Genomic DNA, 23,168 nt, shown 5'->3' with positions numbered 1-23,168 from the left:
GTGAATAAACCAAACCTATTTGCTTCTTTTCCAGCCCCTATTCTCACCCAGTCTGACGGCTGCTACCCATTATACCCATCATGACCTGTGCACGCGAAAGGTCTTTGTGCTCGTAATACCATTCACGCCAGCCAACGGGGGCACTCTTTCAGCGCCCTCTATAGTCTCTGCCTGCACTTCGGTCCCGATATTTCCGAGGACCCAATCCTTATTAATCTGGACCGAGTCCACCTCACCCTCTGCGACACTTGCTGGGCCCTTGGTTGGCTCATCTCTGTCCTTCTTCACGATCCCCTGGTCGCTCGCGTCGTCATCGTCGTCGTGGTGCTGATGATGATCCGTCTTGGTGTCGAAACCGGCCATGTTGGCACTGGGGTGCGACGACTTCTTCGATGGTTTAGACGACTGGACCACCCTGGCGCCAAACATGGGGGTGCCGCCGATGGTGCGCAGGCCGACTGTCTCTCCATGCCGTTGCCGCGGCTCGTCCTGCTGTACTGGCACTGCTTTGATGTTAACACACGGTCGCACCTTTCAGAGCTGATATATAGTCACAGAGCTTAGCAAACGTACCATATCCACTATTTCTCCTTTTCGTGTTGTTGAACCATCCCCCTATCGTGCGGCTCCAAAGGGGCCGGCAGACCGGTATGCTGACGCAGATCATAGTGACGCATATTTCGACCTGGGACCAGATGATCACGTCGTAGACGACTTCGCGGACACCCCGAACATAAGTAATCCGTATGATGCCAGCCACGGCAGCCCTTTGTGTGATGGTTGGTCAGTCGAAGTTACATATTGCCACCCTAGCTTCAGGAGAAGAAGATCAGTGAAAGTGCTCACAAAAGTCCCAAGCTCAGACTTCCCGCAATTATCAGCTTGTCTTTGCGAGACATGTTCAGTTTCCAAACGAAGTTCCAGGGTAGTAAAGCGAACAGGAGGTCAATGAAGACTGTGCCGACTGTGTTTCAGGGATTTGAAAAATCAGCATTGTTCTTGGGTCGCATGAGGTGGAAACAAACGAGTGTTCACTTACGACCCATGGCCACTCCTAGTGGCACTGTATTGATGCATGTTCCCCAGGATACGATCATCCCACGAAAAGTCGACGGGCGTGCATGCTGCCCAAGTAAAGATGGCCATAACTGGCAGGAAAAAAAAGGCTCAGTCAGACATTTGGCACCGAAAACTAGCATCGGGAAAGGACTCACGGATACAAATGGCGCCTATCGCGCCTACCGCCATCGAGATGAGGATTTTCTGCCATCTGACAATGACCAGGCGGATCATGAAGAAGCCCACCGACGCTTTCGCAGCTGCCGTTGCCACCAGTGCATTGGTCTGGCCCACGTCCCTCCAGAAGATGGTATTGTACTTGGTGTCTTCGTCGAGGTCGTCCCGGCCGAACCCTTTCCCTACGGCCACCGCGATGACGGTGTCGGATGCAACCATGAGCAGCTATTGCGTAAATGCATATTGTAAGCTTGGTGTAGGTAGTTTACAAGAAAGAGATCGCATCGAGCATATTACTTACGAAGGCAATGAGGAAGAAATGATCATCCACGCCGTATGAAGCGACACATATGACTCGGGTGTAGATCCGCATAAGCAAAAACAGGAAGACGATGGCTGTCAATGCCCATAACACCGCCATGAGGCGGGGTCCCTGGTCGTCTGCGGCCATATCGACCAATGTGAATTCATCCGGTGTGCGCCACGACTTTCGAGATTGCCTAGACGGAGCAGCGGAAGCCAAGAAGTCTACCTATCGTTTGTTCTGAGTTGGGTGCAGGGCAGGCCGATCATCTTTATCAGGAACGAGACCAGGCATTTGCTTGAGAGGGTAAGAAGATAAGAACCGACAGCAATAACCATCTGGCCGATGCAATGCTTTCTCCTCTCCCCGCAACGAACTTCTCGCGCGCGGGACGGCAGAATTGGTGTCCCGTACTCGGTGCATCGCATTGCATGCATCATGGCGAGAGTGTGAGTGGGCAGTCCCACCATTTGCAAATTGCAGCCAACAGCAAATAAGCAGTTTTTGCCGCAATAGCGCATATGCATGGAACTGGGGGTTGCTAGGGTGCACTGCTACCCAAGCAGCTTTTTACCGAGATCAGTTCCCCCAGTCTACCAGTGGACTTGGAGATGATACTGCAAGTCTCAAGCGCGAGGTAGTATTGGAAGAACGACCTCAACAGACCAAGTTCGATACTCTCGGTTGTCTTGATACTCTCGGTTGTGCCGTATTTCTGCTGGTCCCTCCACTTCCCGACCCGAGCTGAACTTGTAACTTAACAAGGGGGGTGCTGCTTACTTCCCATCAATGAATGATTGGCTCGGATACGACCCCGCTACATGGGTCCCCGTTTTCTCCCAGCTCTCTGTCCCTCTTTATAACGGAATCCGCTGGCTGCCAAATTACCGTTCTGTCTCTTTCTACGCGTGTGGCGTAATTGAGCCCTTCTCACATGTCGCCTTGCACCCAGTTACCTCTAGTGGATCCGATACTACAGTAACCAGAAGTCTGGTTTACAACCTAGACGGCACACGATCGGGCAACCTTGTGGGTTCCTTGAAACCATCGATCTCGCCTGCCCTATCTCGTGGGTCCCCATCGACAAGAGAGGGAGGGACAGACATACCCTGCATCAGTGGTATCTCCGACCTTGACGTCAAACGCAATAATGGCTGCTCCATTCTGCATTGATGCAGAATGCACCATGAGCACCCAGCGTGATGACGACATCTCCGACGTCGCGGTCGAAGAACCCCTGAGCAATGACCGGCCACGACGCTTCGTTTGGCTCCATCTCTGCCGCGGCAACTAGGCATAACGGCGGCGGCTTCTGTTTCATTCGCTAGCAGATTGAGTAAGGTGTGTATAGGAAATCTCGCTGATAGGAAAGTTGTGGGTGCTGTGTTGGGACAGAACTCGACGCCAGCTTTGCCGACGCTTTCGATCATGGCCTCAACCACCTCGTGGCAGGTTTCCACATAGTGTCGACCAAACCCGGCCATATCCCACCAGCGAAGTGTTCAGAGGACATGCTCTTGTGTTCCGCTGGGCGTTGCGCCCTGCCCGAGGAAGCGCTGATCGTTGTCTGTAGGGTGCTCAAGTAAGGCGAAGCAGATGCTCGATCGTGCGTCAGGCACTGTCACAACACCATAAACATCATAAGTATCAACACCATATTCCTTCAATTGAGTGATTAGCTTTCGTCCGCACAGGTCGTCACCAACAGCACCAATCATCTTGACACTGATGTTGCTTTCACATAAGGAGCTGAGTTGCTCCAGTGCACACGTACACTGTTCACCTTCGACTGGCTTCCCGTCTCGCCTCGGTTTCTTGTGACAAGTCCGCCAAGTTGCAATGGCACAGCCAGCCCATTTGCCAACCAATACTTTGCGATACTCAATCGCTTGGACACTTTCATTGCGGTCGGGGACGCTACTTGTGACCATGATCAGGTCAGCATGACTACAATGGTTCGAGACGCCCTTGCTGCACAACACGGCTATGCGAGTGGTGGCCGGCATGCCGCTTACAGCAAGTGAAGACCGTACATACCTGTCATCTATATCTCTTCAGGCCCACCGAAAACGCGGCTTGAACGGTCTGTCGATGTGGAATGTCTCATCCATGCCACCCCGCAATTGAAAGAATGCGAAAATAATAACCGACAAATGCATTGGTCGCGGGCTCGGACTCGGAGTTTACACAATGCGGGTGCACTTTCATCCGCTGCAACTAGTGGTTGGTTGGGCGACCAGAATGCACGGTCGCTTGGTTCATCACTGTGCCGCCCCATCCATCTAAAGGGACGGGCTAATATGATCCACGACTAATTACGGGGTACCGCCCGCTATCGATATTACCACCCTGTTGCCTGACAGCTTGAATTGGAGTGCAATGAATAAGACTCATTGTAATTATGACCGATACTCCATGCATGTACTGATTTGCTCAATGCAAGGTTCACTGTTGTTAATGTCCGTCCCATGTCAACCGGGTCAGTGGACGATTTCCTCCTTGGGCGTACAAGTACTCAGCAGCTAGTGGAGGAGCAGCCCTACCCCCACACTGCTGCACCGTGCCAAGCTCCCCTGCCCCTGCCAGGTAGTTCTGGACCAAGATCAATTGCCAAGTCCCTAACCTAACAAGAAGCACAGAATTACTGAACCATGGCCATATGGCTAGGATCTATCAAGGGTGCTACCGATCCTATACTGTAGCCTCTGACAGCGAGGGTCCAGTAGGCAGGCAGATTACCGGCACGATCCCCAGGTGCCCCCTCCCAAAGTCCGGTCAATTCACGGCAAAGCCCTGCTGCAAGTAAGGTGCATTAGCAGAAACCAGGAACGTATGAGAAATGGCTATTTTGGTTACTTTGGGCCCTGCTATTACTATGGGATCAGAGAAATAGACGAATGCACAACTTATCACACGTCATGGGTTGAATGAATGATATTTCAAAGCTTCTTCAATGTCTTTAATGCTACCTGGCGCTATCCCGACTGCGAGGTCTAGGCCGTCGGGGTAGCGTCAAAGACGACGATTTCTTGCCGACGCCAATTTACCAACCCTTCTTTCTCTTGTTTGATTTCGAGCTTCTCGATGCCATCTTTGGGTCCCATGTATCCGAAAAAAAATCCTCTGAGTCTCAGCCGTGGGACACTCACATCTTCCGCCTCTTCCAGCCCTTGGTGACGCGTAATATACTTGTCCCCCAGAGCTCTATAGAAGAATAGATATCGTACGCCATAACGTCCATGCCATCTATCATGCTGGGGACAGTTTGTTTCATGCGAAAGCCACAGCTGGCCGACACGACGTTCCGGACCAGTCTGCAGTCTGGGACGTCCATTGGGGCAGAGACGTAGGTCGTGGTTCGTTGCCCAGGGCCTGAATACACGGGGGCTTGGTGCAGGAAGAACTCGGTGAAGTCGATGTTCTGGAGGAGGGTATCGTAGAGTGGACTGAGGTATACTCGTACCCCGAGAGAGCCGGCTGCCAACACAGTCGGTAGAGGTAGAGGCGGAGGTACAAGGCCGGGCTAACGCGGAGTTCCTTGGGGATCCTGTAGACGGTGAGCTTGATCGAGTAAAACCGAAGCGCGTACCATCGTGACTCGCGGCAGGTCGATAGTAGTGGGCTCGCCAGCCGCTTCTGTGGTATGGTACGTCGAACCCGGAACAAAGGCACAATGCGGGCGCTCGCCTCGGCTTCCAGGGCTGTTTTCCATATCATGCCTCTCAACTCTGGGGAAGATTCGGTACATGTAGTGCCATGATTAAATTTCTGTTTCGTATCGATAAAAAGGTAGAGTTAGCCGCACCTGAAGCGATTCGAGGATGTATTTTAGATAGGCATCTAATGAAGAAGAAGGAAGGAGAAAATGAACGCAATACATATATATGAAGACATAAAAATGGGAAAGAGTAAAGTTTTGTGCTCCCTGGTTACGAGGATGTTTTAAAGATCCTCCCATCCAAAGCTGTAACTTTAATACCCACCACCATTATTTTCGATCGCCTCCTTTTCAACGTCGCACCGCCGCACATGATGATTTTCATGCAAGTTAGCCCCAGGGCTGTATCAGCACATGTCCCTGGTTCTATTCTGCTGAGCCTGGGGCTCCAAGCCTGCATGGCTAAGCCCCCCAGCATCAGTCGGATTAGGGCATCCGCTACTTATGCCAGAGCCACGGCAAATAGCTTTCACTCCTGTCGCAAGGCCTGAAGGAAGACCAGGTCGAGCATCATGATGACCACGATGCTGCTCCCAGCGCGCAGACTCGGCACCTGACATATGTATCAGGCCAATATGATCGGTGACAACCATGGGCCGAAGCTTCCGGCATATGCAATATGTTGCAATACAGAGTCGCCGGGTTGACCGTTGATGGATTGCTCTCATTAGGTACTCGTTACCTTGTAGTTCGTTTGCGACGGAAAACTAGGTGAGTCTTTGTTCCTCTTGCGGGTACCGGAATTCGAGTGCGTCTTTGTGATCCATACCCTTTGGCAATAAACGCAATTGCGGCATGGTCAGGGTGTGGTTACAATTCTTTGTCAGTTTGATGGTGATTGTGATGATTGGGGGCCACGGACTTCGATGCTTCTCTATCTATCGCAGTCGAAATAGCTAGATCGGCATCCACATGAATGAAATCCCGCCGTCTCGTAAGACGGCAAAGGACAACTACTGAATATTCAAGTCAATTCCAGGTACTATCAGCGATGAGATAGACCCTGGCTATAAGAGGCTGGCGGTCAGGACATATTATTTTTAATCTGCCAACAACCCTAGGAGTGATGAGATCGTGTGTGAGTAATTTGCACCCCGTGAGATACTCACAGAGTTGAACTCACGCAATGATACAGATCAGGTATCCACCGCCAGGCGACCGGCCAAACATTTCCAATGAGCCCAGATAAGGCATTCCTTACGCAATGAAAGGGCGGAATGGTATAAGAAGGTGGAGAAGCATTGCAAGTATTGCCTCAAGAGCCTTGCGGATTATCAGTTCAAGGTAGACGAGCTACGCGCTGGGAGCCCTAGTTTCGCCTCCGGACTCGCCCGAAGGAGTCGGACCTATCCAGCCTGGTGGATGAAGGCCGCCGAGGCCAAAGGGGAATCTTTGGACAGTACTGAGAACACTGGGAAAGTTTCGAAGAGGTCCGGAAGGAACATGGGGTGCTGGTTCAGGATATCTCAGACCTCGAGAAAAAAGTAAGGGTCATGTACGCAAGGTTCGCGACCACAGATACTTGGGACAAAGACGCGAACGCCGCTCTCGTGCATGGTTACTACGGACTCATGACGAGATACAGGTGGTTCCAAATGGATGCCCATCACGTCCTTCGAGCTGCTGGTCCGGTGTCTGCTGCAAAACCCTTACCTGTCTCTGAGGTTTCAGAGCCGTCATCCGCCGTCGTCCGAGAGCTAATACGACACATGAGCAACTGGCTTTACCTTCTCGTCTGCTTGTTCAAGAACCTGAGCCCCTATGATACCCCATTCCACAGAAGTGAGCAATGGTGGCACAGGTTTGATTGGTTCGCTGCCATGGTTTTGCTTTTGCTTCCGTTCGTCCCGGCCCTCTTGGCCTACCCCTTCACCAAAAACTACCTTGGCCTTCTAGCACTCGGTTACTACACGTGGTTCCTTACGCATCGGATGTTCGTCCATGACTCGGAGACGTGGACTGTTCTCTGGCCGACTTACTACGTATCCGACCTCCTGGCCATTGGGATGTTCCTCGGGGTCACCGCCTCGCATGAACTGTTTGCTCTGGCACTGCCCAGCCTGAGTGGCCAGGCAGAGGAATATACCAGGCAGTAGCAGAAATTAAAAGCAAATAGAAGTTTGTAACGTTGCATTGGCTACTTGAGTGTGTTGTACTTGTGTATCGTCTAGTCAAGTGTTTAGTGTTACTAGTACCATATATAATCACATACACGTGGAGCTCAAAACTCCCGAACAAAGTATCACGCTGCTCAACTTCTGCAATGGTCGCACAGTGAGCCCCTTGCTCGCCCTAAAACCTCACCGTAAAGGATTACACGGACATCACAGCATTGTGTAACTGCTGGAGTGGAGGTGAGGTTAGGCTACGCAGCGATATTCAAGGGTCAAACCGGCCTCAGCTCACCTCAGCCCAGCGTGGCTAACCACGAGATCGCGACGGTCCAGCTGGGGTACATGATATGGCATTGCTTGGCACGCCTGTAAACGAAGTTCTAATCTTTGCCTGAGAGGTACCTGTTGCCTACTGCAACCTGTCTACCTATGTAACCATAGGCTCTTGGCGCCCGTGTAGCAGTGCGGCCGGTGCTGACGCGACCGGATCCGCATAGCGATCCGGACATTGCGCCGGGTGGCGTACTAGGCTCGATGCGGAAACTCGGCCGCCTTGGCAGCCTGACAGATAGAGCTGTTACATGGGAATATGCTGCCTCGGATGGCATTTTGGTTCGAGGGAATCGATAATGCTGCATGGTTTTCTATTTACCCCCCCACCCCCTGGCGGATCCTGCCCGCCTCCTACTTCCGTGTGGGGAGATTTGAGCACCTGCTTTTCGGCTCATGGTGCCGTTTCTCGTTTGCGACCATGATGTCATTCAGTGTGCTGCATAGGCTAAGTGGGTTTTGAAAATTTAAACTAGACACTTTGAATGATGAAGACTTTGTCACCTAGTGCTTGGAAGCGGGACTGCAGCCCATGAAAGGATGACTATAGGCAGTACCTACAACCAAGAGATATAAGATCTGTAGAAGACTGCGTCGAACAAGACTTACTTGGCGATGATTCAGAGACATTTGTCAGGCAAATGATGGTCTCATAAGGTCATGCGAAGTTTTACAGATCGGGTAACAACTGAGAAACTATTAATAGGTAATTTCTTGGCGGCTGCCTTGGCTCCACCTGCCACCTGGGAGCCACTCTATATTGTGGAAGCTATGTCAGCAAGCTACGCATGAATGCAGAATCCGTATAGCTCGAATGGACAGTACCATCATCACTTCCAGCTGCTAGATGGGAAAAGGGGCTACGTGCCCTATGCAGTATGACCCGAGGTGAGCTCACTCGGTGTCGAATCGGGGTATCCACGGACCAATCTCTTGACTTATGTGTAACTGATCAGACCACCGCCTACAGGTGCTGCTTAAATCTGTGGAGAAACACTTTCAGTTGGATTTGATGGGGTATACCAGAGACAATGATGTATGGTTACACCGGGGTTGCATTCTCATTAGGAGACCTATAGTCGAAGGATCTTTACGAATGCCACAGAAGTCTCGCGGAAGAAGAGGCCTCGGTTCGGTGATCATCAATAGCATCGTCGATCGCAGCACGTTGATCGACGATCTGGTATTCGACAGTCTTTGTTGCGTCGTCTGGGATACCTGCCGCTTGGAGAAGCGAGGGACATCAAGTCATTGTCGGATCTATAAAAGGGGAAGAAATCCGTAGAATCATCAAACTTTTGACTTCACAGCACGCACCAAACAGTCACCAGCAACCTTCACTCCCCAAGCATACCTTCTTCACTCGCTTCACAGTCTTCACTCTCTCAGTCAAGTAGTAGCAAAAATGTCTTCCAAGCTAGCCGTCTCCCTCCTCGGGCTCTCCGCCCTGGTTCCCTACGTCCTGGCCAACGGCGACTACATCTTCACCGTCTACCGCGACGCCGGCTGCAGCAAGGTCGACGGCGACGAGAACTCGTACCTCGACGTGCACACCTTCGACTCCTCGGCCGACACGTGCCAGCAGGGCACCATCATCCCCTCGGACGACTGGGAGCGCAACGACGAGTCGGGCCAGTACAAGGGCTACGTCGACGGCCAGGGCCTCGCGCCTGAGTGCCAGATCCGCATCCTCGACCAGGCCGAGGTCCAGCCCGACACCTGCGGCGTCCCCTATGTTTTTATCGACGGCGCCAAGGACCACAACTGCGTCGAGGTCTGGTTCGACGAGGTCTGGGGCACCGCCTACTGCTGCAACGATGAGTGCGACAGCTGGGCCCGCAAGGCCACCGCCTCCGCCCTGACCACCACCGGCGGCGGCAGCGGCGCGTCGTCCGTCGCGGCGCGCCGTCAGCATGCGCGCGACCTCGGCCTCCAGAAGAAGCGGGACGACACCTGCAAGTGGGAGGGCACCGGCAAGAAGAAGACGCGATCCTCCACCCCCGTCAAGCTCACGGGCGACCAGCTCTGCCAGCTGGACTCCGGCTGCGAGCTCGGGGCCGAGACGTCGGTTGGGTTTGAGGCCACGAGCACCTTCAGCGTCACCACGTCAATCGGCGCGTCCTTTTTCGAGATCGTCTCCGCCTCGATGGAGCTAAGCTATGAGTAAGTCAACCCCATATTGTCCACTCTCACTGTATTCTGCATGACCGTTGGAAAAATTACGGCAATCGAGAAGGAAAGAAAGGTGAAACTAACAGATTATTACTCATCATCAGATACTCTTGGAGCGAGAACCAGGAGAGCACCGTCTCCTACAAAGTCACCCAGCCCCAGGGCACCACCGGCCACATCGAGTGGTTCGGCTACTTCTACTGCGACACGGGCAAGTTCACCGGCAACTGCGACGACGAGGGCTTTGGGGACATGGTTGGCAACGAGGGCGAGAACTGCATCCCTGCCTACCTCCCCGATGGCAACGCCGACGGTACCGCTGTTTTCGTCCAGTCCGCCTAAGCCCTATAGCCAGGCAAGTGTTGAGGAGAGGGGGTGGTTTTGGCTGAGCAGTCTTATGATGGGTGGAGGGGAGGATAGTCTTGTGAACAATCTTCCCAGTGCCGTTGTTGTCCGCGATTTCGAGCGGTTGTTATTTCGTTTCTTTCTATTTCGAACTTTAGTAGTATGTGTCCGTGGATGGCTGAAGTGGTGTAGTTAGCATTCAGAAAATGGATCACCAAGTATGATCATCAAATATGCCGTGTTCCTTGTTCTTCTTTTGCCAATCGCGTCGTGGGAAGTGCTAATATTAATACGTGCTTTAGTTTATTTGTGATATATACAATGATTTTAGACCTATTTCTTTTATATATATATATATATATATCCTAAAAGCAGGGGTTAAATATAAGAACCGCTTCAAATTCACCCTTATACCTGGTAGCTGAGAGGAACTACCACCATGACCGCCAGCTCGGCCTTATGTCATTAAAATACGGCAACTCGCGCTTGCCAAATTTGGCCTCCAGAACACCGCCTTCTCGCTTTCTCTTGTAGTCGAGAAAAGGCTGTTGCACCTCACATGTACTTGCGAGTTGGGTTCGCCACTTGGTCCAAGGAATGTTGCGGAGCAAGAAGCACGCTGATCGGGATGGGTATCCTGTTCATTGCCACGCCCATCCGGAGTCCGGAAGTCATACCGTGTACTACGTTTCTGTCACAATACACTCCCCGCCTACTTTAATATAGGACTTAGCTTCCTTACTTTCTCGCCTTATTGACGGCACGGGCAACATTGTCGTGGCAGACAATTGAATCAACTCCCTCCAGTCAGAAAATCCCCCACTACTTTTAAAACTCTGTCGCGGCGTCCCTCGCCCTCAACGTGACACATGTGGCCGCCCCCTGAGATCTGCACCCAGCGAACACGAGGAATAAGCTCGAAGAGGGGAGCTTGGGCAACATCATGCGACGTGTCATATTCGCCGTTGACAACAAGGGTCGGTGCCGTGATGTTGGACAGGCGCGACACAACGGTCCAGCTCTTTAGCGACCCTCCTCGTAAAAGATAAGTTGGCCCCATCCTGCGATGAATTAGAAGGCAGCCAGCACCGAGTGCAACGAGAAAGTAAAAGTGCATACTTACATAGTAGAGTAGACGGTGCTATCGTCTTTGATGTTTTGGAATGCCTGGAGTAGCTCCGCTGGCAGAGGCTCCGTGCGGCACACGTGTGTCCTTGAGAGGTACTCATTTCCGACCTTGAAGCCAGGACCGATGCGAAGACCGAGGTGATCGATCAGATGGTCCAGCTCGTCCTGAAACAACTGCTCTTGCCAAAACGCTTCGTCGCCGGCCTTTTGGCGGATATGAGTCGAAGAGGCACAGCCTATCTGGTCGTAGAAGATGACGGGAAGGCCATACTTGGGCCAGAGGTCCGAGAAGGTCAGAAGATACTCGTGACCAGCGCCAGGTCCCCCGTGCAATATAACTACTGGGGTTTTACCGGAGGAGAGATCGCCAACAACTTTGTAGTAAGTAGAACAAAGCTCATCAGTTGATGGGATCTTCCAAAGTGCCTTGCCTTCTTCGCAGACTGGATTTGTGGCCATGACTTGACAAATATTGGGCTGGAGTGTTCTTTGCTTTTGGGGGTTGCGACAACCTGGTCGATGTGTTGGAAGGTGACGTGTGGAGAAGGAGGGGTTGTTGGACTTTGGACTGTTGGGCCGACAACTTCAAACCACCAGAAACAGCAACGATCATCAGGCCTCTGAGGTCCTGTAAGCACTGAGTGCCCCTATAGGGAGAGATACATGCCCTTATGTACCTCAGGGGCTCAGTGCAGGGGCCCAACTGGACAAGCCTGACCCTCTAATTGTCGATTGTCCTGGGAGCCATGAGTGCTCCCTTCCTTACTAGGCACTTGATGGTATATCTATGCCACTCGATTTCAAGATAGATCTTTACATCCTTCCGTTTTACACATCTCCATCCCAGTCACAGTATCCGGAGAAGTCAAGATAAGAGATAATGATTGTGGTTGAGTTTAGCTCAAGTCTACGTTTAAGCAGCTAACATAAGCACTGTATACAAAAGCACTACGCTGCATCCCACGCTGTAGCTCCCTAATTAACATGTTTCTAAGGTTTTGTCTTATAAGACGGACCGGCGAAGTATTGCCCTAATAGATTACCCTTATTACCCTTATCTTAAAGAGATATTATATACTTATTATATCGCCTTACTTTTAAAACTTATTATATATTTTTAAGAATTTAAAGTCACGATTATTTACGTTATATTTAATTTTAATTATATATTTAAATTTTATTAGTATTAATATATATATAACGTAATGTAGTTTATAAGCGAAATAATTATATAAGCGAATTAATTATTTTTTAAAACTTCGTATAATAAAGTATAAATTAATTCCGCTATAACGTATTTAATATATTAAACTTAATCGAAATCCTTATTATTAAATATATTTATATCGTTTTATAACTATTTATTAACGTCTTTTTAAAAATATAAAAATTTTTTAATTTATATACGAAATAATCTTTTATTTTATAGCCGTTTTTTTTCGTACGGCGGCGCCGGCTAAGTATCTTATTTACCTCTCGTAATGCGGTTACTTCACCTTTGAAAAAAGCGAGCAGGTGTATAATTTACGTTATATTTTTCGTAAATTAATTAAATTTAATAAAAATTAATATCGAGGAGTTATTTTAATACCGCGCGATTCGATTTCTTACGTATTCGGTTTAAAACTAAGTTTTAATTAAGTTATTTAAAATCTTTAATTCTTAATATATAAGTAAACTAAAAGAGGTTACCGGAGGCGTCGGCGTATATATTTTTATATTTAATTGTGAAATAATATGTTCCGGATCGTACGGTATACGTCCTACCCCTCGGAAACCTCCCTAAATAATTAAAACGGTGAAAATCGCTTGGAACGCTTCTAAAAACGCTGGTAAGAAGTCCTCCTTTAAAATATAGGTGAGATACGCCCGCATAAAACCCTCGATTTCTTTCTCGTATAACTTTTTTTAATATACGAAAACGACCGATATTAAAAAGTTAAAGCTTATATAATAAATAAGAAAATATATATTAGAACAGCAGGAACTAAGGTTTTCTATATTACTCTAAAAGAGGTGCCACGTGCCTGCGCGTACGAACCCCTTTTCTGTTTTAATAAGAGGGGTATACGATGCCCCTCGTAGCTAGTATAAGAGATAGATATAAATAATAGAATATAGTAATATAACCTCGATTAAACCCGGAACCCACTTGTATGTATGTACGAAAGCTTATTTAATAATATATAAAATATAATAATCGAGTTTTTTTTATAATAAAGTTTAAAAGTTATTAAATAATAGGTCTTATAACCGTTAAAAACTAATAAGCGATAAATATTTTTTATACGAGATTTAATATATTTATTAAAGTATTAAATTTAGTTCTCGCCTTTTTCGTTCGTAGTTTAGCTATTTTTAATAAATACCCTAACCACTTAACCGTCCTATTACATAAGTAGTTACTTAAACTTAATACTATATAATATCGTAACCTAAGTTTATTTTATTAATAACTATTTAAAAAAAAATTATAAAATTATAACTTTATCGAATTTTAATTTTAATATAGCTAGTAATATTAAAATCGCTTTCCGAATTTAAACTAATAACTTAGATCGCTTTATTTTTACCCGATTTATCCTAGGGGTTATATTATTAACTTATTATTCCATCCTTAACTACTATTATATTTTATATTATAATAAAGGCCCGATTAAGGTTTTTAACAGCTCGACGGGTTTTAAGCTTACGTGCTTTATTTAACTCGGCCTATAAACGGTTCCTCTCTTATTTTAATCCAGCTAATTAGGCGTTTAAAAAGTCGAGCCCTTTTCTTAACTTACGGAATAATAACTTCTTATAAATATTATTAAGCTGGATATCCCTATTCCGGGCTAGGGCTTCGATATGACGTATTTACCGGGAGGTAGTAGGTGTAGGCGTTTCCTAAATAAAGGTTTATTAATCGTTAAGTTATTTAAGGCGTGAAGGGACCACTTCTTGGTCACGGCCCTGCTCGTATTTATATAGCCGGGAATTTAAAGGTTTAGAGATATCCCGTGGGTAGATTCTAATAACTTATTACCCGTTAGTTATTATTTTAAGTTTAAAGGCTAATTCCTAGGTTTTATACCACGTTTAAATAAAGTTAGCTTTATTTATATTTATATTAAATATTAATTAATAGCGGAGAATTAAATAATCCCGGATTTTCCGCTTTAGTATAAAAAACGGATTTAAATTTAAAAGTTATAATACGTAAGAAATATATACCGGGAAATATAATAATTAAATTTTATTAATTATATATTTAATTATAAAACAGTTTTATACGTAATTATTATAGCCGTTTAAAATAAGTAACCGTTATTGCTCCGGGTTTTCCGGTTTCGTCCGTAATAAGTAAATATTTCGTAACTATATTATCGCTAGCTCGTTATTAGTTTATCTTTTAAATAAATAAGCGAATAATTAATTCTTAATATTTATTTATAAATCGTAAAAGTTATTACCGCGGTTTAAAAATTATTATTATTATACGCTTATATTTTTAAAAATAATTAAAAAGGGTAAAATAATACTATCTATATTTATAAACTTTACGGCGATCGCTTATTCGTAATAAGCGGTATTTTAAATAAAAATCTTAATTAATTCGGCTAAGCTAATTATATAATAATTATTATTTAAGCTTATAATATTATTAATCTTATTTATATTATAAATAAATTAAAAAGGAATATTTTTAATAAAATTCTAATTTAAAATTAAAAAAAGAAGTTAAATATTTTTTTCGAATATATAATAAAAGCGCCGGAAATTTATCGTCGTAATTAATATAGTTTTAAGCTTAGAATAACGGGTAATAAATCTTTTTACCTAATAAATTTTAAAAGGTAAGGCGGGCTGGTCCGTTTTAAATAGCCGGGTAATAAATAGCCGAAACACGTTATACTTAAGGGCAAAGCTTAATTACGCCTATCGGATAACTTAGGTCTTAAAATATTCCTTTTAAGTAAAAAAGAGGGTTTTAGCGGACTCTTTAGACTCGGTCCGAGTCGGTCTACCCTTAATTCTATCCCGTAAAGTAGCTCGGGGTACCTTAAGTTTCTTAAAGACTGCACGTTCCGATTCGCCAGCTTATACGGTTAAAATAGCACGCTAAATAGCGGATTCGGGGGTTAGGATAAGTATGGCTAAAAAGTACGAAAAATAACGATTCTGGCAGTATCCTCTAATTATTAATAAACGGGTTAGATATAGATTTATATACGAAAAAGGGGTTAAAGGGCTTCGCTTATCGGTAATTAATTTAAGTAGCTACTTACGTAATAGGACGGCTAAGTGATTAGGGTGCTTAATTACGATTACTTAATCTTTTAATAATAAGCTATTTTCGTATTAAAAAAAGAGTTACGTTTTCTCGGTAAATATAATATACGGAGGGATAGCGTAACCGTACGATTTAACGCCTTAAATAATTTTAACTTATTCTTAATTTTTTTATTAAATTACCTTAGGCTTTTCGTATTAATTAGAGGCGGTTATAATTATTTCTAACGAAATTTAATTTATAAAAAAGCCGGTTTCCTCGAAGTTATAAATATCCTTTTTTTAAATCTTATTATTAGAACAGCAGGAACTAAGGTTTTCTATATTACTCTAAAAAGGGTGCCACGTACCTACGCGCACGAACCCCTTTCCTGTTTCATCAAGAGGGGTATACGATGCCCCTCGTAGCTCGTACTAAAAATAGATATGAATAATAGAATAAGAACGATTGAACCCCGATTAAAACCGGAACCACCGTACGTACAAGAGCCTATTCAACAATAATAAATATTTTTTAATATATTAAAAAAATTAAAATCTAAGGGTTATAATAAATATAACGAGTATATTAAAAAGAAGAGAAGCTATATCTTATATTTTAAATATATTATAATAAAGCCCTTATTTACGTCGCTAATATAGTTATTTAAAATAATAAGCCGTTATTAGTCTTCGTTTTTAAGTTTTATATAAAAGATAAAGACTTTATTTAGTTATATTAAAGCTAGCTCCTTATTAATCTAGCCTTTAAAGGATGCCGTAAAAACTTAATCCTCTATAATATCCGTTAACGAGTCCTCCTTTTCTAAAAACTATTACTATTAGACCTATTAATTTTTAAATATAATAAAAGGAGGTAAAGCTCGGCTTAAAGCGTTATTATATTCGACCGTAAAAGCCTATTTTCGATTAAAAGAGTCTATAACTAGTATTCTTTTTATTTTAATAGGTTTAATAATTATTATATTCGTTCTATAGCCGAGCTAGTTACCGATCTCGTCGACATTAAACCGAAACTCTAAAAGGATCGATTTTAAAATAGGATTATTAAGCCGCTTAAAAAACTCGATAATTTTTTCTACTGAAGTTACGTTAAACCTTAAAAAATCTATCCTTTTAAAAAAAGCAGTATTAATAAATAAATAACGAGTAATAAATCTTTTAATTTAATACTTATTAAGTATTATATTAATCTCGTTAACTTAAAAAATCCGTTAGGCGAATATCCGGAAAATAATGTACGCCGGTGAGCAGCCTAAATTATATTACGCAAGGCACTAAATCACGATCTAAAACTCTTCCGCTATTATTAAGGCTTAAAAGGACTTATTCCGTTATTTTATAGTCTTGCGGCCGTGAATCCGAGCCCTTAGAATTATTCTAGGGATATTATGCTTTTCGGCGGCTTATTTTATTAACGAGCTATTTATAACATTTTAAATCTCGCGTTATAATACTAACACGTTTAATTTACAGCCTATTAAAAAAAAGAAAAGAAAAAAAGAAAAATAATATTATTTAATTAATTATAAATTAAAAGCTAACTAATTTATATACTTATTTATATATGGTATTATTAAGGGTTATTTAAATTTAAGGGTCGCCGTTACATGAGGTGACCGTAGCACCGTTAGCTGGCTTAACTAGTTTCGCGTATAATTCGGAACCTAGTCTCCTCCTTATAATATATACTCGGGAAAAGGGGTTCCTCCTCGTACGGTTAATTTAGTTCGGCTCTTCTTCCGAATCTTTAACGGGCGGAAACTCTCGGGGCTCCTTAGCACGGTCGCCTTTACGTCGGTAGGGGCGTAAAACCGTCTCTTTACTCTTATTAATTTATAATCGCTACGAGTAACTATTAATTAATATTAAATAAGCTTTTATATATACGTATTAATTTCGAGTTTAATCGAGGTTATATCGTTATATTTTATTATTTATATTTATCTTTTATATAAGCTACGAGGGGTATCGTATAACCCTCTTTATAAAATAAAAAAAAGGTTCGTACGCGTAGGTACATAACACCCCTTTTAAAATAATATAGAAAACCTTAGTTCTTACTATTCTAATATATATTATAATAAATAAGAGTTTATAAAATAAATAATAGGTTTTAAAATAAATTTATATAATAGGTGTATAACATCTCATCTTAAATATTACAGGCGATAACCGCCCCTAGGGTGTCATCGCCCAAGGCATCCTCCTCTTCGGTACCTCGTTTATAGTTCGCAGATGTTTTAAATGAAAGGGGTGGATAGATGTATGTTGTCCAATTTACCAGCCTTGTGGTTTAGTCCTTGAGCACCTACCAAGGTTGTGCTTACCATAATCAATATGCATACTGATCGTAACACCTTGTAGTATTTCAAACGGGTAGATTAATGGTAGTGGCTTAATTCGTGGTCCCCAACGCTACGCTGACGACCCGCGTGCTATAAAATCTGTCATCATTTGTATTCGTAGGCGTGCTATAGGTGAAATCAACCCCCAAACGGGTTTCCGGCCGCTTTGCCACTAAGAACATGAATATATAGCTAACACTCATGATGACCCACCACGTCAGGTTTTACGAGCACACTTCCCTTCAGACTTTTCTGCCTATTCAAATGCGAAACACGTAGCTTCACGCTTACAATGTCTGATCCGTCCAAAAAGGGCGTTCTGGCTCTTTGCGGCTCGATGAGAGGTCTCTCCACCATCGCCGTTGGTCTTCGGCTTTGGGCGCGCAAGGGGCACAAAGTGCCCCTCATGGCTGATGACTGGACCGCTATTCTTGCTCTTGTACGTCTGTTTGTACAAAATCACTCGCCAGGCGCTGTCAAACAGTGATTGCTAACAATGTCACAAACAATTCCTTTTGCTATTTTATTTCGGTGCATCGATCTGCGTGTTTATAAATAAGTTTCGGAATACAGCGGTTGGTATTGTTTCATCTCTAGGAAATATTATTATCGTTTTAAGTTTGTTTCGAACCTAAGGGAGGAGAGGAAATGAATGAATCCACTTGTTTCTTTCTACTCCCATCCTGTTGTTATTTCGTGGTAGAGAGAGAGTTTAGCTAATTCTTGCTTTGGCTTAGTGGTACACAATAAGGTATTAGGTTACTCCAGTTCGGATATGGCACCCGAGGAGATAGCTGCCAATATAGGAATACAACATGGAGTGAGTCCCACGCCGTGCTGTTCCTTGAATCCCAAGAATCTAATCCAATTGCCCAGTCCGAAATTGCCCTCGATTTCCTGACCACTTGCACCCTTGGATCTGTGAAACTCAGCGCTCTCTTCTTCTACCGTCGGATATTCTGCAACATGGAGAAACGAGGCATTTTCAACATCATCATATGGGTAACGGTTATTGTGGTCGTCCTATGGCTCTTCATTTTTCTATTTCTACCGGGCTTTCAATGCGGTACGCACTTTTCGGCACTTTACGATGGTACTTATAACCAATACTGTAAAATTTCGTTATCCATTGCCTACGGCCTCGCTACCTCTGACTTTCTCCTTGATGTATGGATCCTGGCCCTTCCAATACCTCACGTACGTTAGACCCTTCCAACTAAAGCTCTCTCACAGTCTCTGTCTCTTTAAGCTGACGAAAGTAACACCCATCTCAGATTCTGCAACGTCATACCACATTGCGGAGGAAACTATCCATCATGGGGGTTTTCCTACTGACTTTGGCGTAACAGAGCCCCTGAGAATCTCTTCCGATTCCATGACTAACTCGCAATATAGCGGCCTCGCCGCATCAACTATCCGAATGGCGTCCTATATAAATTTCGTCATCGGAGGCCCAGATTATCTTTTCAATACCGACTATAATGGTAAGATCGACTCCTTTGCCTGGGACGAAGCGTCAAACGGGCGATTGCTAATGTTAATCTCTTGCTTAATTCTTCAAGTCTCATCACAGGGACATTCTTCTATACCATGCTGGAGTGTGGAATGGCCCTCGTGGCCGTAAATCTGCCATTGCTTCGAGTCTTGGCCATCTCGCTAAAGGCCTCGGAGTTGATGAGCAGCGTGAAAGGCATATTCGAGTTTTCGTTCCTGCGCGGCAGCAGCTCCCAGATTGAGCATCATGACTTGGAGGCACCTAGAGCTGATGGCATGAAGAGATCATTCAGTACTGGCCCCAGCGAACGGACAGAAGCGGCAGGCGCCCCATCGGCCCGGATACCGCTACATGTCTTGGAAGGCTCTAGGCGCTAGTGCGGAATGGCCGGGGACAGAAAGACGATAGTTACCCTAAGTCAAGTCGGCGCAGAAGGCGTCTTTCGCGGGTTGTGGAGCTTGGATTGCACGCATTTGGGGTCAAAAGCAGAGGCAAATTATCAGAAATGGCTTGGTCATGATAAGATCCGATGACAACAAGAATATTTGCGTTGCTTTCATCTTTACATGCTAACGTGCGTGGTTTCTATATAGTCAACTATATATTTACATCCCTTTCGTCTGCTCCAGAACCTGACCATACGATCAGCTTCACAATTCACCTCGCCGACGAGATAAGTGAGTTGAAACGGCGATGACGGTGGGGTAGTACCTTCCCATCTGCTTACTCGTTACAATTTAGTATTGTTAACCCCACCGTTATTGTTCTCGTCGATTCCTACTTACGTGACGACCCCTCGTTCTCGTCGACTCTTCTTAAGTGATATCCCACCGGTCCGCACCTTCTTTAGCACCAGTCTAGACGTACACTAATTCTCAATTACCCCCGTCGAGACCAGACCTAGTTCAGCTCACTACGTAAACATTCTTCCACCAGCCTCATGGAATAATCATCGATCAAAAACGTCAACTCCTCATCGAAGTTGTTTCAACAATCTCTTGACATCCAATATACACAAGTTGAAACTCGTCAGAAAACTATTCGACAGGCTGGCGACACCACGGCAGACTCGCGTGTTCTAACTCGGCTTGAACAAACAGAAATTCAACTTCCACCACCAGAGCACGATGGAGATGATTCCGATTTCAGCACCATCCAACCAGAACTTGCCTAAACCGTGGGAACAGCTGCCCCGGAGGTAAGACGCATGATCACGCCATCTGGGATCCTGGAACCTTTTCGAGAACGAAGCAGACCTATGTCTCGCACCCTTTGCAGCCGTCTGCCGCGAGTGGCGAGCATACTTCGAGAGTATTACGTTTCAGTCCTTGGCATTGCACCAAGATCAGATTGCCCAGCTGGAGACCATTGTCAGCCCTTATCCGCGTCGAGTGGATCTCGTGCGTCATAAATACCTGCGCCTTGAACTGCCGGATTATGATTGCCACCGTTGCGACAAGTCCGAGACGAGAACCGAAGAAAAGACCAATGACACCGTATTCACCATCGCGATCGGCAAGCTGTTCAGAATCATATCTACCTGGCCTGCCATCCAAGGCCAGGGATGCGTACTGGGGATTAGTGCTCATTCGCCCAGTGATCTGCAGCATCGCTTCAAGAGATTGAAGCTCTACTCGGATAACAAACACACTGTGGCATTTTCGCCCGAAATACAAAAAAGTCATCGACTTCAGTGACGCGCGGCATGATTAGTAAGTGACTTTCCGGACTCGCGCCTGTCTACCCCACAGTGTCTTGCAAGTTTCCAAGATATATGGCTCATGACCCGAGAGAGTGATGCTAACGGTAAGAGTCGATAGGGTACACGCCAGCAGTGCGGGTCATACGCAGCAATATCTGCCCAATACGACAACAGACGGGTCGAAACAAAGGGTGGTAGGATCAGGGTTGAAGATGATCGCGAATGCACCAGAGATTCCCAGGGTGGGAAAGTTCGACGTCTTCATCATGCGTCGGCAGTTCTATCGTGCCTTCCGCGCCGTGGGGGCCCTCAACGTTATTCTGAGAGCCATGCCAAACTTGAAATCATTCATGTTCGAGCCCTGGCACGGCATCAGCCAGGAAAGATGCGAGCGTCAGGATCTCCAGCATCAAGAGCTGTTTGAATACCTGTTCGCCCACGAGAAGCTCAAAAAGGTCGTGATCTTCAAAAACTTTGAGGAACGGATGAGCCACGGCTACAGCCGCGGCAGCCAGTCTTTGCCCGTACCGGGCGAGTTCCTGGGACGGATTCTGGCAGAGTCAAGCCGGGCCACCGTCACGAGCCTGCGGCTATCCTATATAACAGATGTAATGTATTTCTTCCGGGCCTTCTCGAGGAATTTGGATTCAGGGAGAGACCTTCCAGATCTACTCCCGCTGGAAGAGATGCGTTGGAACAATCCCAGGACTCTGGTTTTGATTTCTGACGAACTGCGCGAGGATGACGACCACGATGTCCTGATCCAGATTCTTGCCGGAACGGCAAAGAATATGCCCCGGATTTCGCTTTTGGAGATATGGAACAGCGGCAATGGCCACGGAGCTTATATCCGATACACCAGGGAATTGGGCAATACCTCGCCACCAAAGCTGACATTGGGCAGCACCTGGGGGCTTAACCTCAGCCATGATGTGTTGAAGTTGTGGAACGAGGTTGCCGAGGTGTATCAGTGCCGCCATGCACTGAAAATCGCGTACGATGAATTCGATGCGAAAAAAGTTAAGAGTTATTCAACATTTGCCGACCCGAAAGTTGCGATCAACTCGTCTTTGAGAGATGCAGCGAGATACGCGAAACCAGCGGTATTAATAAGAAAAGGAGTTTCGGAACAACTACAGATTATGCCGTTGGGGAGCATTCCGATTTTTGTTGTCATCAGTTAAGCCTATAGCTTTGTATTATTAGTCGCAATTCGTTTGGTTTGCTAGATTCGTTGATGCCAGTAAGATGAGTCCCTCAGCATGCGCTGTTCATTGCGGGACATGATCGGCGGCATCAACTACAACGGCGAATACCCCTTCAAAGGCACTGGCACACTGGCACACTGGCAGCCAACGGCAAAGTCCTCTGCAAACCCCTGTCAAGTTGTGGACCGGAAGCACCGAGGGATCAAGAACGCCCAGGAAGTTGGAACCCCTTCCTCCGACATATTAGCCGAGCAAGTGGTTTCAAAGACGACTCTGCCGCCATGAACAAACAGAGACGCATGATTAGAGCAGACAGCCTGACCGTAGTGGCATAAAAGGGGCTAGCAACGGGGCAACCAAGAAGTGATTGGATAAGTGGTGGTTGGTGACGGCTGGTGTGATTTATTGAAATAGCTACCAGCCTTCTATACTTGCTAGATAGCCGATAATGCAATGAAATAGTGGCCTCAACTACTTATTCTAATGATACGGTTGGATTAGGGTTTAGTGAGGTTTGTTAGCATAGATTGTTCTTCGGTGTTTAGATGAACCCAAAATCGAGACGGGCCGAGTCGAGTTCGTGTTTGGAAATGGCCTGCTGTTGATCCCGACCTACTTGGTCCCGGTTTTACAGCTGCAGAAGTGGCGCTCCAGCTTCGGCGAACTGTAATGTTATACGAGAATGATGGAATCGCTTCTTTCCCTTCCCTGGCTGGTTGGCTGGGTTCGCCGCGACGTAATAATTGGCGGGACACGTTTAGGACACGATTGGCTCATGACACCATCAGTTTCC

General features: G+C 45.6%; 9 protein-coding genes across 9 annotated transcripts; 5 read left to right on the top strand and 4 right to left on the bottom strand.

The window, feature by feature from the left end:
* Nucleotides 1–78: 78 nt before the first annotated feature.
* On the bottom strand, nt 79–1,687 carry PG994_003106 (uncharacterized protein; the record flags this gene model as incomplete). The annotated part of the gene is made up of 5 exons (XM_066854515.1): nt 79–503; nt 574–767; nt 847–964; nt 1,215–1,461; nt 1,538–1,687. The coding sequence occupies 5 exons, from the start codon at nt 1,685–1,687 to the stop codon at nt 79–81; spliced, it is 1,134 nt and encodes a 377-aa protein (XP_066720370.1).
* A 1,355-nt stretch (nt 1,688–3,042) lies between these two features.
* Nucleotides 3,043–3,471, bottom strand: PG994_003105 (Ribokinase-like protein; the record flags this gene model as incomplete). The annotated part of the gene is made up of 1 exon (XM_066854514.1): nt 3,043–3,471. One exon carries the CDS (start codon nt 3,469–3,471, stop codon nt 3,043–3,045), a length of 429 nt encoding a protein of 142 aa, XP_066720369.1.
* Nucleotides 3,472–4,685: 1,214 nt separating this feature from the next.
* PG994_003104 (uncharacterized protein) lies at nt 4,686–5,257 on the bottom strand (the record flags this gene model as incomplete). The annotated part of the gene is given in 2 exon segments (XM_066854513.1): nt 4,686–4,986; nt 5,004–5,257. The coding sequence occupies 2 exon segments, from the start codon at nt 5,255–5,257 to the stop codon at nt 4,686–4,688; spliced, it is 555 nt and encodes a 184-aa protein (XP_066720368.1).
* A 1,494-nt stretch (nt 5,258–6,751) lies between these two features.
* Nucleotides 6,752–7,354, top strand: PG994_003103 (uncharacterized protein; the record flags this gene model as incomplete). The annotated part of the gene is made up of 1 exon (XM_066854512.1): nt 6,752–7,354. One exon carries the CDS (start codon nt 6,752–6,754, stop codon nt 7,352–7,354), a length of 603 nt encoding a protein of 200 aa, XP_066720367.1.
* A 1,753-nt stretch (nt 7,355–9,107) lies between these two features.
* Nucleotides 9,108–10,216, top strand: PG994_003102 (uncharacterized protein; the record flags this gene model as incomplete). Its single annotated transcript, XM_066854511.1, has 2 exons — nt 9,108–9,865; nt 9,979–10,216. 2 exons carry the CDS (start codon nt 9,108–9,110, stop codon nt 10,214–10,216), a joined length of 996 nt encoding a protein of 331 aa, XP_066720366.1.
* A 796-nt stretch (nt 10,217–11,012) lies between these two features.
* On the bottom strand, nt 11,013–11,806 carry PG994_003101 (proline iminopeptidase; the record flags this gene model as incomplete). Its single annotated transcript, XM_066854510.1, has 2 exons — nt 11,013–11,280; nt 11,343–11,806. The coding sequence occupies 2 exons, from the start codon at nt 11,804–11,806 to the stop codon at nt 11,013–11,015; spliced, it is 732 nt and encodes a 243-aa protein (XP_066720365.1).
* A 6,456-nt stretch (nt 11,807–18,262) lies between these two features.
* On the top strand, nt 18,263–19,842 carry PG994_003100 (uncharacterized protein; the record flags this gene model as incomplete). Its single annotated transcript, XM_066854509.1, has 5 exons — nt 18,263–18,413; nt 18,729–18,790; nt 18,847–19,167; nt 19,220–19,485; nt 19,533–19,842. The coding sequence occupies 5 exons, from the start codon at nt 18,263–18,265 to the stop codon at nt 19,840–19,842; spliced, it is 1,110 nt and encodes a 369-aa protein (XP_066720364.1).
* A 1,328-nt stretch (nt 19,843–21,170) lies between these two features.
* PG994_003099 (uncharacterized protein) lies at nt 21,171–22,351 on the top strand (the record flags this gene model as incomplete). The annotated part of the gene is made up of 2 exons (XM_066854508.1): nt 21,171–21,177; nt 21,342–22,351. 2 exons carry the CDS (start codon nt 21,171–21,173, stop codon nt 22,349–22,351), a joined length of 1,017 nt encoding a protein of 338 aa, XP_066720363.1.
* A 78-nt stretch (nt 22,352–22,429) lies between these two features.
* On the top strand, nt 22,430–22,660 carry PG994_003098 (uncharacterized protein; the record flags this gene model as incomplete). Its single annotated transcript, XM_066854507.1, has 1 exon — nt 22,430–22,660. The coding sequence occupies one exon, from the start codon at nt 22,430–22,432 to the stop codon at nt 22,658–22,660; it is 231 nt and encodes a 76-aa protein (XP_066720362.1).
* Nucleotides 22,661–23,168: the final 508 nt, after the last annotated feature.

This window comes from Apiospora phragmitis (genome assembly GCF_038363925.1).
Source record: "Apiospora phragmitis strain CBS 135458 chromosome Unknown utg000003l:1.0-2676785.0:1.0-2680665.0, whole genome shotgun sequence".
NCBI lineage: Eukaryota > Fungi > Ascomycota > Sordariomycetes > Amphisphaeriales > Apiosporaceae > Apiospora > Apiospora phragmitis.
This window is presented reverse-complemented; position numbering and strand designations above follow the sequence as displayed.